Genomic DNA, 27,107 nt, shown 5'->3' on the forward strand with positions numbered 1-27,107 from the left:
TTGTTTTCGTTTCAAGCTGTAAGTTAATGATAAAGAGTTCGGAAGCCTTCCTGAGGAGGAAATCCCTGAGCGACCCAAAAGGCAGGAGGTCATTGTCACAGGTTTCAAAAGGCCTGAATAATGTTCCAGTCTTCTGATGAACTTCAGTCTACTCTGCTCTTCTTTCCTGTTGCAATATCAAATGCCATAGATGACCTTTGGCTTCATTCTTATGCTAGTGCAAATACCTGCAATGATGCTGGTCATTTTTCTGTATAAAATGTGATCCTAAAAGAAAAGAGAATATCAGAGATTCTGAACAGACACTATGTCCCTGATATATTTCTCTAAGCACCAGGAATTATTTTAAATACTGGAGAACTGCAACTCATGATGGTAAGACGTACACATGTAGAGAAGGAAGAAGTAAAGAGGGTACACAAAGCTCCCACTTCGTTGGGCAGCAAATGTCTGATTTTTTTTTCTTTTACCCCAGATAATGATCTGGAACATTGACACGAGGGAGGCTATCCTCTCGAACCCAGTGAAGATCCTCGATGCTCACAAAGATGTGATACTTTCCATGTCATTCAACACAGATGGCAGCCTCCTTGCCACAGCCTGCCGGGACAGAAAGATCCGTGTCATAGAACCTCGTGCAGGAACAGTCCTACAAGTAGGTTGTATTCGGTGGTTTGTGGTCCAGCTGATCTCACCCATGGATTGTTTCCTCTTCTGGGTAGACTCAATGCCATTAGAGAAGACAGATCTGTGCCCAGTGTTGTCCAAGGCATCAGAGAGTAATATTGTCTTCTAGTTTTCATGAAACAATTGCTGCCACTGTTGACAACAGGTTCTCTGCATATTGCTAACAAGCTCTTCTCTCCCTGAAACCCTTCCTGAAGTGCACTGCTTTCATAGTTCCCTTCTGCAGTCCTCTAGGGGTACTCCAGTGGGATTCCTTAGGGTGACCGGTAGAGATCAGGTGGCCAGGTGGATGCAAGTGTACATTTGTCTGTACTTTGCATTTCTTGGTAAGGTGATGCTGACTGCCTTTTGGAGGTATTTGCACACATTTGTGTATTTGTGTACACAGAAAGTTCAACAGTACCACTAATAGGGATTGCCCTCTTGTGAATTGACTGGGTTTTTGGGCGTGGGCTTGAAGAGTTTAGGCTGCTTCTCTCAGATGGCTTTGAAATCCTGCTCACTGTAGTTTCAGCCAGGTTGGGGAGATATTTCAGGTGTGACTAACTTCCCCACATGGAAGTTCTGGGCTAAATATTTTGTTGGGAGGTGCTTTCATTCTTGGCCTTGCATGGCTTCTGGGGCCAGAAGTGTCATGTAATGTGAAATGTAGCTACACAAAGATGGCCTGATGTGCCTTAGCCAACCCAGATAAGCTTCATGGGCAGTGGAAGGTGCTTTCTTGCCTTGATGTGATTTCTCCTTCCATTATTTTAATGAAGGAAGGGAAGATGCTGTCTCTTACTCATGCAGTGTGTTTTCTCTTCTTAGGAAGCCAACTACAAGTCTCACAGAGTCAATAAAGTCTTGTTCCTTGGAAACATGAAAAAGCTGTTCTCTACTGGAACATCTCGGTGGAATAATAGGCAAATTGCATTATGGGATCAAGTGAGTTGAACCAGCAATTGTTACCATACCATCTTCAGTTTTCTTTCTTTTGCTGTCACTTTAACTTTTGCACCTGCCAAATACCCAAGAATTGGTTTATAACAGCAATTCAGAAGTGACTGTCAAGTTCTTAATGGGTGATAAGTTCTATTGTTATGATACTATTAACTGAGCATAAATTTTGAAGAAACTCTCAAAGCTTTGTGCGTAGAAATCCACCAGAGCACGGATAATGCTGTGCCTACTGCAGGAAAAAAATAATTCAAGGGACCTTTGGATGGTCACTGTAGTTCCCAGCTAAAAGTAGCTCTTAGTGCTCTTATTGGCAAAATCGTTATTGGTACTAGGAGGCAAATGAATTCTAGACAAACATACTCCAACAAAGCCCTCAAGGAAGGAAAATATGTTGTTGTTTTATTTTTTATTTTTTATATTTTATTTCCAGTGATTCCTTACATTGGAGTATTGAGGTGGCACTTGTCAATTGCAAGACATGCTTTCCTATTATAATGGTTCCTAGCCTCATGAAACTCTTCTCTTCCCCCCTAATATGCAGTGAGATACTTTTCCTCTGTTCACCATATCACTTTGTCCCTCTGCATCAGCTACTTTGCAGCACAGCCTTCTGCCTCTTTCTCTCAATGTCACTCTTTGTCACCCTTTGTACCAGATGAAGCTGGTAGACCAAGTCTCTGATTTTCCATTTGACTGTGTTTGGACATGGCTTCTTTGTGTATGAGGGGCAGGGTGCTGTGCTGCTATCCAAAGGCTTCCCACAAAGCTAAGCCCAGGGGTAACACCATGGATTCGCGTCAGGGTTTCAGTGCTCTGTTCTGCACTGCTGGTCTTAGCTGAATTGCTCCCTTCAGCAGTGCAGGGTTGGCTTTGTACAAGAAGTATGAGACTTGTGCACACAGTGGTATGCTACGTCCAGGCTTAGCTGCAAAAGGCTGATGGGGACTTTTGCCCGTGCAGTGCGCATCTTCTCACAGTGCAGCGCTGAGACTTGTCAGCTACTGTAGGCTGTTCTTGCTCTTGTGGTGGGTGGTGCACTATTGTCAAGGTATCACCTTAAACAGAGATAGTAAGGGAACCCAAGTAATTCAGTATACAATGCAGACATGCCCTTCATCTTCCTGAGTCTGGCGGCCCATATGGCCTTCATGTAGAGGCAAACAGCTTTTCTTATTATATCTACCCCTGAAACGTCACCAAGTACCTGGTGATGTCTTGACATGCACTCTGTCAAGAGCTCATTAGCTTTTCTCCTGTGGAGCTTTTGCATGGCCCACAGCTCAGAGAAGTTGGTCATAGCCTAGGATCATCAAAGAGCTGCTCTCACCTGTCACTTCAAGGTGGGGTTCAAGTAAGGTGTTCCTGACATGAGGTGACTGATGGGTGATTCTAGCTGTTCGTTTTTCTTGTGTCCTGCCCAGAATGACCTTTCTGTGCCTTTACTGGAGGAGGATCTGGATGGCTCCTCAGGGCTCCTGTTTCCCTTCTATGACTCAGACACGAACATGCTTTACCTTGTTGGAAAGGTAAGTGCCTTTTGTGTCAGCAAATGCTGGTCTGATTCTCCTCTTAGTCTGTGTTGTGTCACCAACATAGTTCAGGCCGAAGTCATGGGTGCTCCGAAGGCACATTAACCTGAGGACTGATGGGGTGGGGTCTGAGGATGCTGCGGTGTCAGGCCATGTTTTCTACTGCAGACAAGCCATGTTTGTTGTGGGAAGGTACACTGCAGAGCCCTAACTTCCCCACACAGCAATTTAGGGGTAAATATTTGTATGGGAGGTGCTTACATTCTTGACCTTGCATGGCTTCTGGGGCCATACATTCTTCTCAGAGCCTCATGCTGCATAGCAGAACTTGGGTCATGGTCATTTCCTTTGTGTTTAGGGTGATGGAAATATACGGTACTATGAGATAAGCCCTGAGAAACCATACTTGAACTACCTGACGGAATATCATTCTCATTTACCACAGAAAGGAATTGGTGAGTGTCACTGTGTATGTGTAACACTACATTTGGAGGTAAAGAGTGTTCCTTGCCCTTTGGGACTCTGCCCCAGGATTTCCAGCATTGAACTCCTGTTGCCATTGTTTCCCTCCAGTGCACAGCATCCTGATTTTATTGTCATAATCTTTTTAAAAATCACTTCATGAAATGGAAGTGTACAACTGTTTTTAAAAGGCATGGCTATATCAAGTCTACCTCCCTCACATCATCTTTTTTCTGATCAAAAATATCGCTAAAGTTATTGAACAATGGCTTCTTTCCCAATACTGTCCGCACCAAATACAACATAGAGGAGTGGAGTTCAGAGTGGCATTTAGATGAATGCATAAGAAAAGGAGCAACAGTCCTCCACATAGAATCTACTGCTTAATGAATGTGCGTGATATCAGTAGAAATCAAAGCTTCTGTAGGACACTGCGAAACACAGTTTACAAGGACAGGCAATCTCTTCTGCTAATGCCATTGGCGTGGTTCTAGGCTTTTGGGCGTACAAGTGCATGGGAAAGAAAACTGATTTTTTCATTGAGGTTACCAAGAAGTTAGACATCTTGTGGGGCCCATCCAGTCCCTGAAACACATATGGTGCTGGCTGAGAGGGTTGATGTTCACACCCTTACACTCCATTCTGGTTTAGGACAGTACTGGGAGGAGGATAGTGGGTTGGAAGGGCTTTTGGGCTGACTAAAACAGCTATTTGGTGTTGTTAAAGTGTCTGGAACTCTGTTACTTCCGATTCTGACAATCCTGTGACATCACCTGCAAGGTCTGCTCAGTTCTGGTCACTCTAATTCCAGTTCATGAGAAGGAGTAATGAACAGGAGGTTCAGCACGAGAACCACATATTCTGTGTGTAACCACGTGGTCTGACGGAAAAAAAAAAAAAGATTGAATTTTACTTGTAATTTGTGACACTGAACCAGTTTTGGGTCACTATTTCAGACCATGCTGCTGTTGAGGTGGCACTCTGACTCTTGTTGTTCAGTGGTCTTTTGTTTGGTGGTCCTTTTTCCATGATGGATGACACCAGCTTTCTTCAGGAGATTTATACCTTGTTTCTTTTATGCTATCCCACCAGGAATGATGCCAAAGAGAGGCCTTGAAGTGTCAGCTTGTGAGATTTTCCGTTTCTACAAACTGATCCCAACTAAAAGCCTGATCGAGCCCATCTCCATGATTGTGCCTCGACGGGTAAGTGAGCCTCAGGTCATGCCTGTGTCAGGGATAAATATCAGTGAATAAGAGGGCAGTGCCTCCTCTCTGTGCCTGCTGGGTGGCAGGAGAGCAGGTAGAACAAGTGATTTTCTTTTTCCCTGTCTGAGGCATAAAGCTGATCAGCTAGTAGGGCAGCCCTGCCAACTATCCTTGGTTGGTTAACCCAGATCTCCGTGTAGTGGCCAACTTTCTCTTGCAAGACACACTCAGCAATCTGATCTGCTCGTGTGTCTAACTGTCAGGTCAACTGGCTGTACACAGCAGTGAGTGCTCTTGGCATACTCCCTTTGCTGAGGTGAAACAGGCTTCTTTCTCCACCACATTCCAGTATGATCCTTCTGAACCAAAACCTTTCTGATGTAGTCACTCCTTTGTTTGCTTGCAGTCGGAGTCATACCAGGAAGACATCTACCCCTTGACCACTGGAGCCCAGCCAGCACTGACAGCGCAGGAGTGGCTGAACGGTATTAACAAAGGTCAGCACATGGAGAGCTCCCCAACCCTTCAGCTCCCCAGGGCTTGGGTAAGATGCCGCTGGCCCTCTGGCCTGAGAAACTGGAAAGGAGGAAGAGGAGAGATGTAACAAATATAGCTGTAGACTGAAATAACTTAGTGGCTGCTGTGAACTCTAGAAAACTCTCCTGTCAAGTGCTTCCATGTTTATCCCTGCAGGTTGATTGAAAGAATTGCTTACTGCAGGTTTCTGAATGTGGTTTTTGAGTGCTAACCAGTCACCTGCCTCCCTCCTTAGGACCTCTCTTGGTGTCCTTGAGACCAGGCTCTGGAGCTGTGAATTCCTTACCGCAATATCTCGAGTCAGAGTCAGTCCTGAAAACTACTGACCATCACCGAGGCTGGGGAGGAAAAACGGCACCAGAGGAGATGCGGAAGAAAACTGAAATCCAAGACAGCAGAAAGCAGCTGGAAGTGGGGGAGAAGTTGCCAAAAAAGGAGCAAACACATCTTTCCAATGGCTTTGACATATTTGAGTGCCCACCACCAAAAACTGAAAATGAGGTGTGAAGGCCTGGGTTGAAGGGTTGGGGCTGGGGGAGGGGAGACTCAAGAGTCAGCTGGCCAAAAGGTGCCATTCACAACGTAGCAGGATCCAGAGAGGGTTTATTTTGCAGAGCCTGGACCAGTGTGACATCTTTGTGGTAACTGGAAAGCCCATAGTCATTGGCAGCTCAGGGACATTTTTGGGTACATGCAGCTTGTTCGCATTTAGGAACCCTGGAAGGCTTTTCTTCCTGTAGCCATGCTTAGGCACCCTTTTCAACTATGCAAGATTTTAACATCTGTAGCTTGACAGGGTAGGAATTTACAGAACTGAATTTCCCTGTGGTGTGAAAATGATATTATTCTGCGTGTTTCTGAGCCTGCCCCCTGATGTTACAGAAGCAACTCTTTCAGAGCTGGGTGCTCTGCTGCATGCACAGTGAAAAGCCACGCTCAGCTTACCCAGTGAAGAAAGAGCATGATCAGAAGGAAGAAGGATAAGGTCCTAAGGTCAGAGTTGGAGATGTGGCAGATCTAGGAATCTAGAGTCCAAATACTCTATTTCATCAGCATTAGGAAGGCTGTATTTTCTGTTGAATTAAGCAGATGTAGCATTGCCAAATGTTTCTGAGAAAGACTTATGTTCACAGCCCAAGCTAGCAGGAGACTTCTGATGACCAGTCTGTTGGTTGAAAGCCCCCTCCTTAGATGTCATTTTTCTCAGAAATGATGTGGCAGGACTGGTAGCACTTGACAGGGTCGGTCTGTGCTTCTTTAGTGTAAAGGAAGTAAAATGTGTCTTTTGTTCCAGCTTCTGCAGATGTTTTACCGACAACAGGAAGAAATACGTAGACTACGTGAGGTGGTAAACCAGAGAGATGTCCAAGTTAAACAGCTGGAGCTGGAGATCAGAAACCTCCACATGGGCACTGGCAGGTACTGAGGGTGCTGGTCTGCAGCTCTTTGCACCTCTACAGCTGCAGCAGACTCCATGTCCTACAGAGAACTTCTAGATTTTTTGTCTGGGGGAAAAGCTGATGCTTCAGGCAGCATGGACTTCCTTGGCTTGTGATGGTCACATTTCCCCGGTTGACACCACACAATTATTGATGGACTTGACGAGCTTCTTCAGAGTCCTCTTGCTTGTCCACTCACTCATGTCAGAAGATCATACACTAATGGTAGTAAGACTTTGGAAAATCTTGCTCTTCTTGTCCTGGAGAAGCCACCTGTTAAGCTCTAGGACCACAACCTGTTTTGCTGCCCCTATGACATGAGGATGGGAGAGTGAAGGCAGCTGCTGGCTTCTTTTCCCACCCACAGACACAAGAGCATGGCTCTCGTGACCGCTGTCCTCCTGCCCTGGGAGACAGCTCTGCAGCTGACTCCAGAGCAATCCTCATGCCCCCCTCTTGCCTCACAACTTGGCCCTGCAGCAGGTGGCTTGCCAGAGCTGCAGTTGCCTTGACCTGGTGCTGGGGATAATCCTGCTCAATGCAGGAGGTTGCACTGGGGCTGCCAAGGGCCAGCACTTTGGCGATAGGTGAAGGAGGATTGTCTGTTTGGAGGTCCCACTCTAAAGGGGCAGTGATGTGGGCTGTTTGCCACCAGAGAAGCTGCAGGTCTCCAGGTCCTTTGAGCCAGTGGCTTCTTCCCCTCCTTCTACCAAAGACGCCCAGCCTGCTGCATATCTTTCAGCAACAGTGCTAGAAGTGCAGTCTCGATGACGGGTGGATCGTGGGACCATGGCCAGCCATGAACAGCCCTTCCCGGCTGCTGAATTATTGCATGTCCTTGTGCCCACAGCTGCTGCTTCCTGAGCTCCCAGGTGCTGGCACCTCATCCCATGTCTGCAGCCCCTGTGTCTCTGGGCTCCCCCTTCCAGACTGTGCTGCTCAGTCCCCTGCACCTCTCTCAGGGCTGCCCCATCACCCCAAGTCCTTCAGCTCCGCTCATCTGTGCTCTGCTCGCCAGTTTGCTGCTTCCCCAGCCTTTTGCTTAGGGCAAGATCAGGTGCAGGCTGCAGGTCCCACCCTTGGTTTCAGAGCTGGCACCTGTGACCGTATTTATGCAGGCTGTCCCCGTTGTGCAGAGCTGGGTCAGCAGCTACACAGAGGAAGAGCATGGACACCCCCATGCCTTGCTGGTGTCTGGGGGTCTTGTCTCGTTTGCTCCTGAGGGATGCGGGCTGATGGGGCAGATCGTGAAGAGAATGTGCTGTCAGCATCCCTGGGGCCTGAGTGCAGCAGCAGCTCCCGAGGGGGGAATGATTCTCCTTGCCCCAAATGCAGAGCTCGTGCAGACGTCCTTGTCTCAGACAGAGCAAGAAAACGCTGTTTAATCTGTAACTGTGCACATCTGTTGTGGCACATGTAGGAGTGAATAGTATTTCCTGCTGGTTCCCTGAAGCCTGATTTTTTTACCAAAGTTAAAGATAAAAATAAAAAATCTGTATAATCAGAAGCTCCTGCAAACATGACTCCCCCATGAAGGGGATTAAAGGCAGTGCACCGCCTGTGCTCATGTGAGATGCTCTTCTGGTTACCACTGAAAGCAGTAGTCAGGAGGGAACTCACAGGCACTAAATGCTCCCATGTGAGAATCATACAAAGACTTTGGCATCTCATTTTCTCTACAGCAAAATCTTTACCCAGCTTTCAAAATATTTAATTAATTTCTACACAGCAGCAACAGATGTGGGTGCTAAAAAGTCATGAACATTTTTGTCTCTGTAACGTTACAGAGAGGGGATAGCTGTTATGTTTTTCAGGAAAAGCCCTTTAGCATTGGTCACTTATTTAACACTACTCTTTTTGTAAAAAATAAATAAATAAATAAATATATTTCCGACAACATTGTTGAACCAAACTTCAGCTTATTTCAAGTCTTCTAGAGTGGACTTTCCCGCACCCTGTGCACACTGCAGTATGCAGATGTATGCGAAAACAGCTCACCCCAGACACAGCTTTAAATCAAACGTGAATCTTACACTAGAAGCGATCAGGCTTTTTCTCACCAAAGAGATCAGCTATTTAAGAAATCTCGTAGCTCACAGTTTTTCAGCCATGTCCAGCAGGCCTGACAGCTTCAGACTTCAAAGCCATTTTCACTCAGTTTAGTCCAGGAATACAACACTGTTTTTCAAGCTCTTGTCATCAGAAGAGCAAGTGCTTGACACAACCCCAGCAGTACACATGATATGACACCTTCCCTGTCACCATGTGTGTTTTATTTGCTGGATACTTTTTGCTTAATTTTCATACAGAATAAATTATTTAAATTATTTCCAAGTTAAAGTAATTTTTTTCAGGGGACTTTTATGTCCCCTTGAGGACTGCTTCTTTGTCATGCTATATCTGGATAGCATAAAAATTGGTCAGCCACTATGGTTCTCATCTTAGGGTTGTGTTGATTTCAGCATTTCTGGAAAAGGAGTTGCTTTCATTTAGGCTTTGCTGGCGACCTTTGATAAGGCAAGACTACTTAATCAAAACTTCTTTTTTAGACAGGATGCCCATAAAAGTGTAGACTGTGAAATGTGTTTCAATTTGGAGCTTGAATGCAACCATAAAATTTTCAGAGAGAAATAAGTGGAAAAAAATGTAGTTATGTGTTAATGAACTGTGCCTAAATTGACTTACATGATCATTTTAACAGTTTCTAAAACTCCTAACAGCTTTGTAAAAAAATGTAAAACATGGGGATAAAAAAAAAATTGTGCAATGAAAAGCAAATGTAACTGAATAATAAATATATTTAGAATTTTTAATACAAGGTTCTTGGTTTGTTATTGTCAGAAAGGAGTATTGCCTGTTGTCTCTTTTGTTTGTGTGAAGGCATGGCCTTATGTTAGCAGGCAGGTTGCACCCAGCCTTATGCACATAGCTCTGTCTTTGTGTATCTTTCCCATCTGCCCCTGATGCTGCAAGAGGGTGGCCATTTCAAACAGTTCTGCATTACATAGCTCTGTATGTTGTTTTGAGTAAACCACCCCCGTCTGGAAGGTCATACTGCATGGTGAGGTGTTTCCTGACCAAGCTGCCTTGCAGTCCAATATGCTCTGACCAGGCTTCTTTAGATATTCCACATAAGGAATGTTTAGTATATTAATACCAAATTTACATATCTGAAGATATTTGACGTTACATGGGATTTTGATTTAGCAGAGTGCTGCAGCAATGTAGTGAACTGTATGTAGAATCATAGAATCACTAAGGTTGGAAAAGACCTCCAAGATCATCTGGTCCAACCATCCCCCTACCACCACTAAACCATGTCCCTAAGCACCATGTCCAACCTTTCTGTGAACACCCCCAGGGACGGTGGCTCCATCACCTTCCTGGGCAACCTGTTCCAATGCCTGACTGTTCTTTCTGAGAGGAAATGTCTCCTAATTTCTAACCTGAACCTCCCCTGGCACAACTTGAGGCCATTCCCCCTAGTCCTATCACTAGTTATCTGCCAGAAGAGGGTGACCTCCAGCTCCTCACATTTTGGTTACTATCAACCTTCTGGAATATCTTCACTGCTGTTAGTCCCATTTCACAAGCTGTCCATTGCAGCTTGTGCCATAGTTAACGAACACTTCATGTAGGCATGAATCAAGACATCTGCAGTCCCTGAGGACTGGTCCCTTATCTATCCCATGCACCTATGGGGAATGCAGCTGTCTGGAGACAAGAGGGGATGACTGCCCCCTGCCCATCTGGCAGCCCCAGGGCTGGGCAACCTTTCCCAGAACCTTAGTCTGATGGACAGTTGCAGAGTCATTAGCCGCCTTGACAGGCTTTGAAACCTAAAAGGAGAATCCATTTGAAAAATTGAAAATCTTTATGAAAAGATTTGGCCTCCTTTTCATTTTGCATTCATTAGTTCTGGGTAACTAGACAAAAGTCTCTGGACTGAGTCCCAAAGGATCTTTGGTTTTCTCAGGTGAGATCTTGGGCCTCTGCAGTGGCATGAGGAAGGTGGGAAATTGAGGACAGCTGCCAGGCAAAGCCTTGTGTGTACATCAGAGCAGGTTGTGAGGCTCCTCTCCAAATAACACAAATGCAAGAATTATGGCTCTCACCCACGTCCTATGAGCCACCCCTCTGATATCTGTTTTCCCCAGAAGGTCTGCACCACGCTCAAACTGCACCAGGTTCAATCTCATCTTCCCCGGCAGCTGGCAGGGAAGTTGTCTCCGCTAATGGGTGGGTTGTTGGTCTGCAGGCTAGCTGACGGCAAGTCCAAGTCCACACCAAGAGCATCCAACTTGCTCTTTTAGGCCCTTTCTTATGCCCTGTGTTCAGTTATTTCAAACCTGTTAAACGTGAATCTGGTGCTCTGGTGCTTGTGATGAGCTCACACTCAGTTGGTATTCCAGGCCATGTCTAGCACCTCTACCTCCTTGTCCTGATTAAACACTTGCATTGCTTTGTTCCTTTAGCTCTGTGTGAATCTGTGGTGCCACTAAAGATTCATTAGGGATAGGGGGATTAGGAATACCTCCAGGGCTCAGCCTGTCATGGTGGGACTTTAGTCAACCTACATAGTGCAGTGACTCAAGTTGTGATATACCCAGGAATTCTACCCTTTGAAGACACCCCAAAGGCAGCCCCTTCATTATGGGCTATGCCTTTCCGAATCCTGCCCTTGCCTGAGAGCACCTTGGTCCCTGAAAATAGTGCCAGTGAGGTTGCAGCAAGGGCAAAACCCAGAGATGGCTCACACTGCACTTTGAAGTAATGGCCCTATGTGGCAAGGACAGGGCTGCAGGACACTTCTGCTCCCAGACCAACGGAGGTTTGCTGTTAAGCAGGGTAGAGGGCCAAGGTGTTGTTGGGGCCACAGTCAGCCTGGGGTCAAGTCTGCATCACCCCTACTTGGCACCCCTGGCCACACATTTCCTGGTGCCTCCCTGGCCGGAGTCACAATGAGGATGGCCACAGTCACAATAGGGGTGGCCATAGTGAAGGTTGTGCTGGTGCTGCTGCAGTCCAAGACAGACCGAAGCTCCTTGCAGCTGCCAGCAGGATGATACATGGCCAGAAGTCAGGTCTTGCTGCGGGCAGCACAGGCAGGACTCTACCCCTGCAGCCCTCCAAGCAGGAGAGGCATGGGCTGCACACATTAGCTCAGTGCCCAGCACCTCCCCTGCTGCATGCTGCTGACCACCGCACCATGGAGCTGGTCACGCAGCATAAGAGGAGAGCAGCTGTCCAGGACATGTGAGTGGTGCTGCTGCTGCTACTACACTGCTGGGCATGGGGGCTGCTGCTGGGCACCTGCAGCACCTCATGGCTCTCTCGTATCCTCAGGCATGACACGTTCTCCTGGATCTTCAGCCAGGAAAGAGAGCCACGCAATGTCTTCAGGGTTGAGAGGCAGTGGCCAGAGCCACCAGGGAGGCTCCTGGATCTGTGACACACCCCCCACCCTCATCACATCCAGAGAATTGATGGCATTGCGCTGGGCGGTGCACAGCATTTGTTTGTGGTGCAGACGAAAGGCACCGAGTCGGAGGAGGTAGGAAGTGCTGCCTCCCTTGGCTGTGGGCAATCAAGGACCGTGGGGAGGAAAACCGTGGTGGGGATGCTGCTTTGGGTGCAGGAGCCATCCGCACTGTGACAGCACCATGGCAGCTCAGATGTCAGCAGAGGAGTGTGTTTGATAGCTTCCTCTTCACCTTTGCAGGCTTCCTGGTGGGACTGGTCAGGGAACAACCATCACCCAGAATGCTGCAGGAGGCCAGCCTGTAAGTTAGCAAACCCCAAAGCCCTGCAGAGACCACTTTGCCACCTTGGGGAGGCAAGTCTGTTTGGGGAGCAGAGCCCTATGGCCTCCTGGGCCAGCTGGAGACCCAGCCCCACTGGGGACACCACCAGGGTGAGGCCCTTGGGCTTCTGGCCAGCCTACCTTCTGGAGTCTGGATGCTTGGCCTCTACTCAGGCAACACTCACCAGATCACCATAGCACCTCCTGCATGACAAGCAGACTTGCATGACCGTGCTTGCTGAGCAGGAGCTTGGGCTGAGACAAGGCTGTACAATGGACATGGTGGTACCTCACATGTCTTCCCTTCTGCTTTTCCCAGGGCCTGAGGAGACCTCCGTGGAGGCCATCAGTTTTCCCAGGCTCTCTGAGAACATCTCATTCAGACACTTTCCACTGGAAGAGGCATGGAGAACTGTAAGGCAAGGAGCTCAGTGAATTAACCAACTCTGGCCTAAATGGATCTATTTTTTTCAGTCAGGGAACTGGACTCCATAACATTTGTCATCCTTCTTTTGTTTCCCATCCTGTGTGTCTGTACCATTGGTGTAGTTGAGGAGCTGTAAGTAGAGATGAGCACAGAGATGATGCCCCCTTGTTAACCACGCAGGGAGAAGAAGTCACTCTTCTTGATGCTAGGCTGGACCTGTGTTGGTCCCTTGGAGCAGGGGATGTGGGAACTGCAGGGGGGCACTGGAGCAAAGCCCCACAATCTAGCATTGCCTCTTGGGTGTGCTGCAACAGCAGCATGTCAGAGCTGGCCCTCCAAGCATGTGCTGGACTGACTTCAGTGTGTCTACAGTTTGCTTGTACTGGAGAACCCAGAACACACAAGACCTCACCAGTGTAATGAGCTCATTGCAATCATGGACATGTGGTGGGATAGCTCACATGACTGGAATGCTGTCATGGAAGGCTACGTGCTTTTTAGAAAAGACTGGCCAGGAAGACAAGGTAGTGGAATTACTCTTTATGTGAGTGAGCAACTAGAATGCATGGAGCTCTGCCTAAGGGTGGATGAAGAGTGATTTGAGAGCTTATGGGTAAGGATTAAAGGGCAGGCTACGATGGCTGATACTGTTGTGGGTGTTTGCTACAGGCCACCTGATCAGGAAGTGGAAGTAGATGAAGCCTTCTTCAGACAGCTGGAAGTAACCTCTCAATCATAAGCCCTGGTTCCCGTGGGGTACTTCAACCACCCTGATACCTGCTGGAAAGACCACACAGCTTGGCACAAACAGTCCAGGCGGTTCCAGATGTGAAGGTCAGGGGCAGCCTTGGCTGCAGTGACCATGATATCGTGGAGCTCAGGTTCCTGAAAAGAGGAAGCAGGACAGAAAGTACAATTGTGACCCTGGACTTCATGGGAACAAACATGGGACCCGTGCTGGAGCAGTTTACTCCTGGGGTATGGATGGACCCCGTGGTACGGAGCCATGTGGGAGAAGTTCTTGAAGAGCTGCTGCCTGTGGGCAGCCCCCGCAGGCTCAGTTCGGGAAGGATGGCATCCCGTGGCAGGGACCCCACAGGGAGCAGGGGCAGGGAGTGACTGTGAAGGAGCGGTGGAGACAAAGTGCTATAGACTGACCACAACCCCCATACCCCCCTTCCCTTGTGCTGCTTGGGGGGAGGCGGTGGAAGAGGGTGGATGGGGCGAAGGTGTTTTTGGTTTCTTTCCTTTGTTTCTCATTTCTCTAGCTTGCTAGTAATAGGCAATAAATCTTATTATCTCCCTACTCTGAGTCTGTTTTGCCCGTTATGATAATTGTTGAGTGATCTCCCCATCCTTATCTCAAACCTTGAGGTCTTTGTGTAGTATTTTCTCCCCCTTTCCTCTTTGAGGAGGGGGAGTGAGAGAGCGGCCTTGGTGGAACTCGGCTGCCCACCCAAGTAAAACCACCACAGATGTCAAGGACAACAAGAAGGGCTTCTTCAAATACATCAGTAGAAAAAGGAAGACTGGGGAAAATGTCAGCCTGCTGCTGAACGGGGTGGGTGCCCTGGCGAGAAAGGATATGGAATAGACAGAGTTGCTGAATGCCTTTTTTGCTTCAGTCTTTACCGACAAGACCAGCCCTCAGGAAACAGCTTTGCATTTTCCCTTCAGCAATCCAGGCTAACTACTCCTGAGCACTTTCTGGTCCTCCCTTTGTTTGGAAATGCTCTGCAGGAGGATTTTCTCCAGTACCTTTCCAGGGACTATGGGAGGCTGACCTGCCTATAGTTCTCCACATCTTCCTTCTTGCCCTTTTTGAAGACAGGATTGGTAGCCGGTTCTCAGGATCCTTTCCTAGGTCACCACCGCCTCCTTTCCCAGCCCCTCCTTTCCCTTTACTTTTCTAGTTGCAAGCACTCCCTGCCAGCCTGGACAGCCTTTTAGCAAAATTACTTTGACCTCCTCTACTGAAATGGATCCTCTCTCTTCTAAACACCCGTAGACCTTCAGCCAGGCTCCCATATTTGTGGAAAGTAAATAATAATTATTATAATAAAAATATATATATTTAACAAAGACTCTGCTTTGTTATGACTTATGAGTGCATCAGGGCAGGTTGTGAGGTGGGAAAACGTCCTGGGAGGGTTTCAAAACTGGTGTTTCTAAAGGAGCCAGGGAAACCCGGTGCAAGAGCTTGGTCATTTCAAATCCTTTCCCTGGGGCAGATGGCCAGCTTGAAAACAGTGCATGGAACACCTGAGAATGTGTCAAGGCCTGCAGCTGAAGTGACTGTATCCTCCTGGCTGCCCGTAGCTGGAGAGCATCAGAGCGAGGGCATAACTCTCCATATCTCTGGCACCCCCTGGCACCAGCTAGAAGGAGCTGGGCAGCAACTGGGGACATGCCTTGGGCATTGGGGTAGTTCTCCTGGCTCGGGGCAGGCCTGGGCAGGGAGGAAGCTGGAGGGCAGGGCTGGCACAGCCTGCAGGCCAGGCCCCATGCACAGACGAGGGAGGGGTGGGCACGCTTTGCCCAGCCTGGGTACTAGATCCCTAGTGCTGGGCCAAGGCAAGGCGGTGGTGGTCAAGGACTGCGTGACCGATGGGTCAGGCCTGGTGTGGCTTCAGGAGGGAGGAGTGTGGGGGAAGAATTGGGCTTTGCACAACATGTGAAGACTGATTAGGTGCAGCAGGGACCAGTCTGCATTGTGTGACAGCCATGTCATCTGGTGGTGGGGGAACGGGGAAGAAGGCAAGATAATTGGAGAAATGGCCAGACTCTGGCTCCTCAGCTAGGCTGGGCTCATGAGACTTGGGAGTGTGGCAGGAAGCATAGGAAGAGGAAGTGAGCTCCCCATCCAGGTAGAGGGGACACTGCCTTGGCCACAGGAGCCACCTGCACTGGGGCAGCACAAGGGAGTGGAGGAGGGACTGTCAGCGGAGGAGCTTCTTCTCACATCTACATCCCCTGGCAGCACCTCCTGGCCGCGATCAAAATGAGGATGGCCATAGCCTCAACAGGGACTGCTGCAGCTGTGCTAAGGGAGCTCTGCCATTGCTGCCATGGTTCCTGCCAGCCTGAAGCAACTTGCACACACCAGCAGGACGGCACATGCCCAGAGGCCAGGCCTTGCTGTGAGCAGTGCAGGCAGGGCTTTGCCACTCCCCAGGCTGGAGAGCCATGTGCCACACATGGTGCTCGGTGTGTAGGCGCCTGACTACAGACAATGGAGCCGCTCAGTCAGAACAGGAAGAAGGCAGGCTTCTAGGACATGTGAGGGAGCCATAGTCCTCTGGCACACTATGGGTGGCCACACCATAACTGTGTGGATCCCAAAGCTTCGCCAGGCTGCAGTGGGAGGCGAGATAATTTGGGAGCAGAGCCCCTTCACATCCTGGCCCATCTGGAGAGCCTGCCCTGCTGTGGCTGTCAGCCTGCCCCTGCCTTGGAGGCTGAGGACTGCCAGGCTGAGGATTTGGGCTCCTGGCTGACATTTCTTCTGGGGTCTGGACACTTGGCCTCTGCACTTGGGTACAAAATGGAAGAAAAGGGTATCTGTCTTCCTGCCTAGGTAGAAAGACATACTGGACTCTGCCTAGCCTGTGGGCAGGTTTTCTAATGCATTGTGATTAAACAGGGACCCGTGGAAACAGAGGGGAAGCTGCTTTGGGTGCAGAAGCAGTCCATACTGTTCCAGCACAGATGTCTTCAGAAGAGCAGTGTTTGATGGCCTCCCCTTCTCCTTTGTGGGACTGCTGGTGGGACTGTTCAGGGAGCCAGAGTTCCCAGGAGCCCTGAAGCAGACCAGCCCATAAGCATGTGTATCCCAAAGCCTCTTTATACCACCTTTATACTTCCTGGCTGGCCTATCTCTGTGAGACTGAAGGATAGATTCTGCCAGTGTACCCTCTCCCACATGGCCTCTCGGAGCTCACTCAGCTGCGGGAGAGCAGGCAGAGGCAAGGCAGCATTACGGACATGGTGTCAGCTCTCAGGCTTTCTCTCCCCAGCTTTTTGCAGGACCTGGGGAGAGATCCGTGAAGGCCATCAGGTTTGCAAGGCACTCCTGAGAACATGTTCTGCAGCCACCGCTCAGGGGAACAGGTATTTGCTTTTCAAATCTCCCGTATGTGTCATGTCAGAGGGGACATTGGATACCATCTGTTTGCAAATTCGCCTCTTTCTCTGCCATTGCTTTTCATCTGCAGGTGCCTTCCAATGTTTTTACTCTTAATTGTGGTCTGCTTTTCTCCTCTGGGCTGGATTTCCCAAGCAAAAGTCTGGCACTTCTAAAAGACCAAAAGGCAGTCTCGTGTAGAGGTTCTCCTTTGCAGCCTTACGCTTTGCTGCAGGTGGCTATCAGGATTGTGTCCTTGAGGCACCAATTTCTTTTGCGAAATACAGGCCCTGGAGATTTTTCTGACTGGCTTCCTTTGCCGAGAGCTTTTGTTTGTGGTGGGTGGTTGTTTCTAATATAGTCTGTAGCAGCTTTAGTTTTCGGGAACGCTGGAGGTCAGTCAAAACTATTTTAGGTGACTGAAGCAATAGATACAAGTTAATTGGATGCTTAACATTTTGCAGATTTCACACAAATCTGTGACTGCACTTCCTCTTAAAACTTGTGGTCGGTTATTAGAAACCTTTCTGTATGTACGTCCACTGTTAGATCTGGTCTTTGGTCATAGAATCTGTGCTCGGGTCCAAAAACACGAGAGCTTTAATTAAACGCTTGTTTTAAAGTACACATTCCAGCCTTTCTAGTTCGGTGAATTGAACATTTTTAAAGAAACGCTGAGAGTTTGGGAGTCAATGAGGTCCAGATCATTCCTATTTGACTATTGAGATGGTGACAGATCCTTACTTGCAGTTGTAGTAGCTATCAGTGCCCTTAGCTGACATTGAATGCAAAGCCCCATAGTCCAATACTTTATTGATTTCTCCACCCCACTTTCTTTACTTGCTTGTCTTCTTTATGTATAGGCCTTAAGGCTCTTCTTGTTCCGGTCAGGTAGTTTAATTACGGAACACTCTCAGTAAACATTAATAGGAGTTTGTTCCATTCTTCTGCAGTGGTTTCTCCGCAAGTTAAGTGCAACTTTGCCGTAGCCCAGAAGGGGGGGGCGTTGTTTCATGTACAGCAAGTGCTAGCAGGTAGTTGAGAGAATGTCGTAAGATTTCTGTTGAAAATGAAAAAGGGCTTATCTAATGATACTAAAAGATGAGCTGTGAAAACAGAGTTATTTATAGAGATTTTAACAAACCACTGAAGATTGGATCACAAGAAGTCGAATGTGTCTTTGCGTTTAGTGTAGTCTTACACTGATGATTTGTATAAAAATACATAGGTTAAATTGAGTTGTGTTTATCATAAAGCAGGGCCGCCTGAGATCCTACTTGTTTTCTGGAATGTCAAACGAATTGTGTTAATTAGGTTACTTTAGTACCATAGCTGATTTTCTATTAATTTCTTGTGCATTTAGTGTCACACAGCACAGGAGTAGAGTGGCTCTCCAGGAGATGTGAGATCTGCCACAGATACATGGTAGGAGAAAGGGGGCTTGCCACTGGGGCACCTGCAGCATGCTATGGTTCTCTCTCATCTCCTCCAGCACTGCACCTTCTGCATTATTGAGTTGGAGAGAGTGCTGTGCAACATTTTTTGCAGTTAAGGTGTGCATTGCAGAAGACCATCCCTGCAATATCTTGAGGATCGACAGCATTTGGGCAGGAAGAAACTTTGGGCAGGAAGAAACCAAACCAATTGAAATTTAACAAGAGCAAGTGTAGAGTCCTGCACCTGGGAAGGAACAACTGCATGCATCAGTACAGGCTGGGGGATGACCTGCTGGAGAGGAGCTCTGAGGAGAAGGACCTGGGGGTCCTGGTGGAAGACAGGTTGGCCATGAGTCAGCAGTGTGCCCTGGTGGCCAAGAAGGCCAATGGGATCCTGGCGTGCATTAAAAGGAGTGTGGCCAGCACGTCCTGGGCGGTGATCCTCCCTCTCTATTCTGCCCTGGTCAGGCCTCACCTGGAGTACTGTGTCCAGTTCTGGGCTCCCCGCTACAAAAAAAGACAAGGATCTCCTGGAAAGAGTCCAGCAGAGGGCCACAAAGATGATACGGGGCCTGGAGCATCTCCTCTATGAGGAAAGGCTGAGAGACCTGGGTCTGTTCAGCCTTCAGAAAAGAAGACTGAGGGGGAATCTTATCAATGTTTATAAATACACGAAGTGTGGGAGACAATGGGTTATGGCAAACCTCTCTTCAGTGGTTTGTGGGGACAGGACAAGGGGCAATGGCCACAAAATGGAGCACAGGAAGTTCCGCACCAACGTGCGAAAGAACTTCGTCATGGTGAAGGTGATGGAGCACTGGAACAGGCTGCCCAGGGAGGCTGTGGAGTCTCCTTCTCTGGAGATACTCAAGACGCGTCTGGATGCCTATGTGCTTTCCTCCATCCCTACAGTGGCAGGGAGGGGTACAGAGAGGACCCGGAAAGCCCACCTGATAAACAGATGGCTCAGAGGCTGGTGCCAATGCAGAAATTTTGTTTTTTTTTTTGACCACGGGGCGCTTTACTCGGCATCCAGCCTGCTAACTGCAGATGGGTCCCACCTGTCTCTGAGGGGAAAACGGACACTAGCACAGGAGCTGGCAGGGCTCATTGAGAGGGCTTTAAACTAGGTAAGAAGGGGCTTGGGGATGGGGAACGGGGATGGAATAAGGGTCATTAGAACTGTGCCGGGGGAACAACGTCAGTGTCTGGGGAGCTGGCAATGGCCCAGCTGAACTGCATCCACACTAGTGCGTGCAGCATGGGGTACAAACAGGAGGAGCTGGAAGCCATCGTGCAGCAGGCTAGCTATGACTTGGTTGCCATCACTGAAACATGGTGGGACTACTCCCATGACTGAAGTGCTGCAATGACTGGCTATAGGCTCTTCAGAAGGGACAGGCAGCACAGAAGGGGTGGTGGTGTGACGCTGTATATTAGAGAGTGTTTTGATGTTGTGGAACTCGAGACTGAGACTGGGAATGATAAGGTTGAGTCCCTGTGGGTTAGGATTGGTGGGAAGGCCAACAAGACAAGCATCCTGGTGGCGGTCTGTTACAGACCACCAAACCAGGATGAGGAGACGGATGAGGAATTCTACAGGCAGCTGGCAAAAGTTGCGAAATCATCGGCTCTTGTCCTCGTTGGGGACTTCAACTTCCCAGACATATCCTGGACATGCAATACAGCACAGAGGAAGCAGTCTAGGAGGTTTCTGGAGAGCATGGAAGATAAGTTTCCTGACGCAGCTGGTTAGAGAGCCTACCAGGGGAGATGCCGCACGGGACCTTCTGTTCACAAACAGTGACGGACTGGTGGGAGATGTGGTGGTCGGGAGCTGTCTTGGGCAGAGTGACCACAAAATGGTCAAGTTCTCTATTCTTGGCAAAGTCAGGAGGGGGACCAGTAAAACTGCTGTCTTGGACTTCCGGAGGGCAGACTTTGAGCTGTTCAGGACACTGGTTGGCAGAGTCCCTTGGGAGGCAGTCCTGAAGGGCAGAGGAGTCCAGGAAGGCTGGGCACTCCTCAAGAAGGAAATCTTAAAGGCTTAGGAGCGGTCTGTCCCCATGTGCCCAACGGCGAGCCAGCATGGAAGAAGACCGGCCTGGCTGAACAGAGAGTTGTGGCTAGAGCTTAGGAAAAAAAAAGAGGGTTTATGATCTTTGGAAAAGAGGGCAGGCCACTCAGTAGGATTATAAGGATGTTGTAAGGCTGTGTAGAGAAAAAATTAGAAAGGCCAAAGCTCATCTGGAGCTCAATCTGGCTACTGCTGTTAAAGATAACACAACATGTTTTTAAAAATACATTAACACGAAAAGGAGGACTAAGGGGAATCTCCATCCTTTACTGGGTGCAGGGGGAAACTTAGTGACGAGAGATGAGGAAAAGGCTGGGGTGCTTAATGCCTTCTTTGCCTCATTCTTTACCGCAAGACTAGTTGTTATCTGGATACCCAGTATCCTGAGCTGGTGGAAGGGAATGGGGAGCAGATTGTGGCCCTCACAATCCACGAGGAAATGGTTGGCGACCTGCTACAGCACTTAGATGTACGCAAGTCGATGGGGCCGGATGGGATCCACCTGAGGGTACTGAGAGAACTGGCGGAGGAGCTGGCCAAGCTGCTTTCCATCATTTATCGGCAGTCCTGGCTATCAGGGGAGGTCCCAGTCGACTGGCAGCTAGCAAATGTGACGCCCATCTACAAGAAGGGCTGGAAGGTAGACCCGGGAAACTATAGGCCTGGTAGTTTGACCTCAGTGCTAGGGAAGCTCATTGAGCAGATTATCTTGCGTGTCATTAGGTGGCACTTGCAGGGCAACCAGGCGATCAGGCCCAGTCAGCATGGGTTTATGAAAGGCAGGTCCTGCTTCACAAACCTGATCTCCTTCTATGACAAAGTGACGCGCTTGGTGGATGAGGGAAAGGCTGTGGATGTAGTCTACCTTGACTTCAGTAAGGCTTTTGACACCATTTCCCACAGCATTCTCCTCAAGAAACTGGCTGCTTGTGGCTTGGACTGGTGTACGCTTTGTTGGGTTAGAAACTGGCTGGGTAGCCAGGCCCAAAGTGTTGTGGTGAAAGGAGCTGAATCCAGTTGGAGGCCGGTAACTAGTGGAGTCCCCCAGGACTCAGTACTAGGGCCAGTTCTCTTTAATATCTTTATCGATGATCTGGATGAGGGGATTGAGTGCACACTCAGTAAGTTTGCAGATGACACCAAGTTAGGTGCGTGTGTTGAACTGCTTGAGGGTAGGAAGGCTCTGCAGGAGGATCTGGGTAGGCTGGACCGATGGGCTGAGGCCAACTGTATGAAGTTCAACAAGGCCAAGTGCCGGGTCCTGCACCTGGGGCACAACAGCCCCAAGCAGCGCTACAGGCTGGGAGATGAGTGGTTAGAAAGCTGCCTGGCAGAGAAGGACCTGGGAGTACTGGTTGATAGTCGGCTGAATATGAACCAGCAATGTGCTCAGGTGGCCAAGAAGGCCAACAGCATCCTGGCTTGCATAAGAAACAGTGTGGCCAGCAGGGCTAGGGAAGTGATTGTCCCCCCTTTACTCGGCTCTGGTGAGGCTGCACCTCGAGTACTGTGTTCAGTTTTGGGCCCCTCACTACAAGAAGGACATCGAGGTGCTTGAGCGAGTCCAGAGAAGGGCAATGAAGCTGGTGAGGAGTCTGGAGAACAAGACTTACGAGGAGTGGCTGAGGGAGCTGGGATTGTTCAGTCTGGAAAAGAGGAGGCTCAGTGGCGACCTTATCGCACTCTACAGGTACCTTAAAGGAGGCTGTAGTGAGGTGGGGGTTGGTCTATTCTCCCACATGCCTGGTGACAGGATGAGGGGGAATAGGCTAAAGTTGCGCCAGGGGAGGTTTAGGTTGGATATTAGGAAGAACTTCTTTACTGAAAGGATTGTTAGGCATTGGAATAGGCTGCCCATGGAAGTGGTTGAGTCACCATCCCTGGAGGTCTTTACAAGACGTTTAGATGTAGCCCTTAGTGATATGGTTTAGTGGAGGACTTGTTAGTGTTAGGTCAGAGGTTGGACTAGGTGATCTTGGAGGTCTCTTCCAACCTAGATGATTCTGTGATTCTGTGATTCTGTGAACTTGCTCTAGGGAACCTGCTTTGGCAGAGGGGTTGGACCTGATGACCTCTCGAGGTCCCTTCCACCCCTACAATTCTGTGATTCTGTGATTCTGTGAAACCAACATGGGTATGGACAGCAGCAATGTCTGCACTGTCAATAAGAGAGAGACTCTTTCAGTAACATTTCTTTATTTTCAGATGTGATGCTGCCAGCCGTGGGGTGCCCGCCTAGTGCCGCCGTCGGGGTGGCCTCTTGCGGGGCTGGGGAGAGTCCTGGAGGCTGCTGCTGGCCCCCCTCTTCGGGGCACGCCGACGCCCCCCAGGCAAGCAGTCCCTGCCCTGGGCAGAGGGACCTGCTGCTGCCTGCCCTGGCTCCTCAGGTGCCTCCTCCTCTTCTGTGGTGGCAGGGGCTCGCGTCTCCCCTGGAGAGGTGGTGTGGCTGTGGGTGGCCGCGGGGCTGTCCTGCTGGCCCCCTGCAGCATGGGCGTCCTGGCGGTCACGCAGCCGGCGGATCTCTGTGCTGCACAGCTCCACAGCGGCAGTGATGAGCCGCACCACGAAAGGCAGGGTCCGGTTTTTGAGGCAAGGCTGCAGCGCTCGCACCAAGCCCTCCTCGTCGAGCCCGTAGATGCACAGGAAGCCGATCACCGTGCTCAGACCTGCAGCCACCTCCCACCACTCGGAGCCGGAGATTGCCTCCAGCTCCTGCTGTAGCCACGCAAGCAGGGGCTCGACGTTTTCTGGGTGCTCCCTGAAGAAGGCTGCCCAGACCTCGGGCGGCAAGCTGAGCTCAGGAGCCCTGGGCACTGGCTCCACAGCCCCCTGCTCATCCTGCTGGCTGTCAGCAGAGTGCTCTGCGGGCTCTGGGACAGCACACTCCAGGTAATCGTCGTCTAACCTCACCGAGTACTTTATGGTCTTGATTGTCTCCCTGCAGAAGGGGCACGATGGATTCTTCTTTGCCCACCGCAGGGCACAGCCATAGCACAGCTGGTGGAGACAGGGGGTCATGTAGGCGACATCGTCCCGACCTTCCCCACAGGCTGGGCAGGTCCAGTCCGATGGCACATCCATGGCCACTGGGCTCTACAGTGGGCTGGGGAGAGCTGAGGTGAAGAAGCTGCTCCCCTGCCCCGGCGCTGCAGCTGCCAAAGGCTGTCTGAATCTGCACAAGGGAGAGAGGCCAAGGTCACTCACAGTGCCAGGGTGAGCAGAGGCAATGCCCCCCTGGCACCTCTGCAGGAACCCCCCCAACCCCATGTCTGGGCCTTCCTGTGGGCTGCCCCGGGCCACGTGTCCCCACACAGCTCACCTGAGCTGCTGCGAGCGTGTCCCACGGGGCCCCGGCTGCCTGAGCCAGGCAGGGCTGGGGAAACACGGGCAATGACTGTGGGGACGGGCACTGAGAACAGCTGCCAGTGGCCCCACAGCACGGCTCCACCAAATCCTTGCTCGGTGCTCCAAGCCTCGCACACACGCTCAGCAGGAGTCCAGCCACGAGCTAGGCTGACGTGGCCTCTGCTGGCGCCCCAAGATAAGCAGCGAGGGCTGCGAGGTCACAGCCCATCGCTCAGTGATGTCACCATGGGCCATCTGCCCCAACAGGGCCTGGAGCACTTTGCCCCACATGTTACAAACACTGTTGGGTTGGGTTGGTGTTTTGATGTGGCTTTTTTCTTTAATTTTTTTCACCTTGATTTACCATTAAGTGGGTTGCAACTTGGTTGAACAAGCATGCTAAGAGAGTGGGGATCAGACACAGGACTTCTCTTGGGAGGCCAGTAACTAGTAGTGACATAGAAATGAAAGGAATGGTTGATACTCCAGAAGGCTGTCTTATCACCTCTCTTCCCCTGCTCCACATGGGGTCCCTCCCATGGGATGCCGTCCTTCCCGAACTGAGCCTGTGGGGGCTGCCCACAGGCAGCAGCTCTTCAAGAACTGCTCCCACATGGCTCCGTACCACGGGGTCCATCCATCCCCCAGAAGCAAACTGCTCCAGCACGGATCCCCCACGGGCGGCAGCTCCCCCCAGACCCCCTGCTCCTGCGTGGGCTCCTCTCCACGGGCTGCAGCTCCGGCCCGGGACCTGCTCCTGCGGGGGCTCTCCATGGGCCGCAGCCTCCTCCAGGCCACATCCACCTGCTCCAGCGGGGGCTCCTCCACGGGCTGCAGCGTGGAGATCTGCTCCATGTGGGACCCATGGGCTGCAGGGGGACAGCCTGCTCCACCAGGGGCCGCTCCACAGGCTGCAGGGGAACTTGTGCTGCCTGCCTGGAGCACGTCCTGCCCTCCTGCTGCACTGCCCTTGGGGGCTGCAGGGCTGGATCTCATTCCACACTCTCAGCTGCTGTGGTGTAGCAGTTCTTTTCCCTTTCTTAAATATGCTCTCAGAGAGGCGCAAACAACATCATTTGTTGGCTTGGCTCTGGCCAACGGCGGGTCCCTTTTGGAGCAGCTGGATTTGGCTCTGCTCTGACATGGGGCAGCTGCTGGGCTCTGCTCACATAGGCCACCCCTGCAGGCCCCTGCTGGTAGCCCTTGCCATACAAACCTGATACATGTTTGAGAGGTATTAGAGCCCTAGCTAGAATTAGCATAACTTTTATTGACTTTAATAGGAGAGAGCTTGGGCCTTCATTGTCTGTAAAATAGTCTGGCTGCTACATGCTTGTCTGTGGATTCATTTCGTGCCTTACTCTTTCATTGAGTTCTGTCTTAGGGAAAAGAAGCATTTCCTTGTTGACAGTGAGATATGGTCCTTCTTTGGGAAGCTTTGCAAGTCTCCAGAAAATAGGAGGATTGGCTGAAGAAATTGAGAATCGCCACTATGAAAATCATGGGACGCAGTCAGTGGAAGTACCAGGAATACAGGATGGAGAAAATCTGAATTTTGTTTTCATGATTAATTGGAAAGGAGCAAAAATAGAAGTAGGCTGTGGCTGTGCCCTCATCTGCCACTGTACCCCCAGGATCCTTTGTGGGTGCGTAGGTGAGCCATTCATCACATAACCCAACACCAAGAGCAGGGTTCCACATTCTGGTAGTACGTATCTCCTGGAGTTGCATCTTTTAGTCTTCAGAGCAGAAAAGGATGGTGTGAGCTAGTTCCTTCCTTGGTAAACCTTTTTTTTTTTTTTCTTTTTTTTTCCCTATAGCCAGTTATTAAACCAATCAGACTCAGAAAACAAAACAAAACAAAACAAAAACGAAACAAACAAAAACAAAACAAAACAACAATACCAAAGCAAAACAAAACAACAACAACAAAAAAACAGAAGACAAGGGTATCTTGTAGGTCAAAAGACGTGCTGGAGTCTGTCCAGTCTGTGGGCAGGTTTTCTACTACACTGTGATCAAAGTTCACAGAACAACAAATGAAAATTTCTGATACTGAAGAAATACTGTGCTTTGCTGGATCTAGTGTTGTACCTGGATTTACAGCTTTCACTCTTCTCAGGTCTAGGTGAAACTCCTCAGATTCTCACTATTTCCTGTCAATGTGGCACTTTTATTTCATGGAGAGGTTTATTCCTGATGGCCTGCTTTCACCAGTCTCTCTTGAGGGACTTTTTGGTCAGGGGTAACACTTGCTGCATACCAGTCCTCAGCCAACATTGGCATTCCTGAGTGTGTGAGGTTATGCCCAGAGCCTGCTATGGCTATACACTTTGTGGTGTGGCATAGGAAGGGATACAGCTGTGTGACAGGAAGACCTAGGCACCTGAGGGCCACGACTGCAACAGCACTTCAAAAGCTCCACGTGTGCACAAGGTCTTTCAGGAGGGGACATCTGCATTTCTGTCAGGAAAAGGATCCTCTTCCCTTCTGGGGGGCAGTTGCCAGCTTGTCACTGCAGTCAGTGTTGCCATGCTCCCAAGAGCCACCAGCCACATCAGTGCCCTTTGTGTTCTGCAAAGCAGGAGAAGCATGCTGCCATGTCGTGGCAGCACCAACCCCTCACGCCCTCTTGTTGGCTTGGGGCTGAGCAGGCAAGGTGGTCAAGGGGGCTCGGTCACAGGCAGTTCCAGCTGGCTCCTGACCACCACCATGGGGCCGCACTCCAGCGTGTCAGGAGAGACACTGCTGCCAGGCCAGCTCCAAGCAAAGGGGAGCAGCTCCTCCTGCCAACAGGGCCTGCCAGAGGGGCTGGGTGGAAGCTCAGCCATGAGGCATGGTTGGGTACTTGTCCTGGCACCAGGCACCTGCAGCACCCAATGGCTTCTCCCACTTCGAAAGACAGATATGCAATGTCCTCAGGGGTGCCTCTACTTCTGATACAGACAAAAGGCACCCAGTTGGAGGGGGGTAGGAAGTGCTGACTCGAGTAAGAGACAAGTGTGGAGAGAAAGAGTGTGGTCAGGGTTGAGATGGCAAACAGATCTGGGCTACTATGCAGATAGAAGGGACGCTGCTTTGGGTGCAGAAGC

The 27,107-nt window shown here is 49.9% G+C and overlaps 2 protein-coding genes across 2 annotated transcripts in view; one reads left to right on the forward strand and one right to left on the reverse strand.

Moving 5' to 3' along the window:
• The window catches only part of CORO2A (coronin 2A), a 52,251-nt gene extending 42,631 nt beyond the window's left edge, over window positions 1-9,620 (forward strand). The window contains exons 5-12 of the mRNA XM_040540784.1: window positions 476-655; window positions 1,498-1,614; window positions 3,051-3,155; window positions 3,517-3,613; window positions 4,713-4,825; window positions 5,235-5,325; window positions 5,601-5,866; window positions 6,660-9,620. Coding sequence (XP_040396718.1) covers window positions 476-655; window positions 1,498-1,614; window positions 3,051-3,155; window positions 3,517-3,613; window positions 4,713-4,825; window positions 5,235-5,325; window positions 5,601-5,866; window positions 6,660-6,791 — 1,101 coding nt within the window. The 3' untranslated portion in view covers window positions 6,792-9,620. The remainder of the gene's footprint in view (window positions 1-475; window positions 656-1,497; window positions 1,615-3,050; window positions 3,156-3,516; window positions 3,614-4,712; window positions 4,826-5,234; window positions 5,326-5,600; window positions 5,867-6,659) is intronic.
• A 4,143-nt stretch (window positions 9,621-13,763) lies between these two features.
• On the reverse strand, window positions 13,764-24,561 carry LOC121062215. The gene is made up of 3 exons (XM_040541952.1): window positions 23,990-24,561; window positions 23,062-23,842; window positions 13,764-13,919 (listed from the first exon to the last, which is right to left on the reverse strand). Exons 2-3 carry the CDS (start codon window positions 23,749-23,751, stop codon window positions 13,764-13,766), a joined length of 846 nt encoding a protein of 281 aa, XP_040397886.1. The 5' UTR covers window positions 23,752-23,842; window positions 23,990-24,561.
• Window positions 24,562-27,107: the final 2,546 nt, after the last annotated feature.

This window comes from Cygnus olor, chromosome Z, assembly GCF_009769625.2.
Source record: "Cygnus olor isolate bCygOlo1 chromosome Z, bCygOlo1.pri.v2, whole genome shotgun sequence".
Taxonomy (NCBI): domain Eukaryota; kingdom Metazoa; phylum Chordata; class Aves; order Anseriformes; family Anatidae; genus Cygnus; species Cygnus olor.

What these genes read in the sequence shown, in the direction of transcription:
- LOC121062215 (XM_040541952.1), bottom strand. Translation starts at nt 23,751, where the DNA reads ATGGATGTGCCATCGGACTGGACCTGCCCAGCCTGTGGGGAAGGTCGG. An exon ending in CCACCACAGAAGAGGAGGAG is followed by an intron (nt 13,920 to 23,061) that starts GCACCTGAGGAG and finishes TCCTCTTTTCAG; the next exon opens with GAACCTGAGCTCCACGATAT.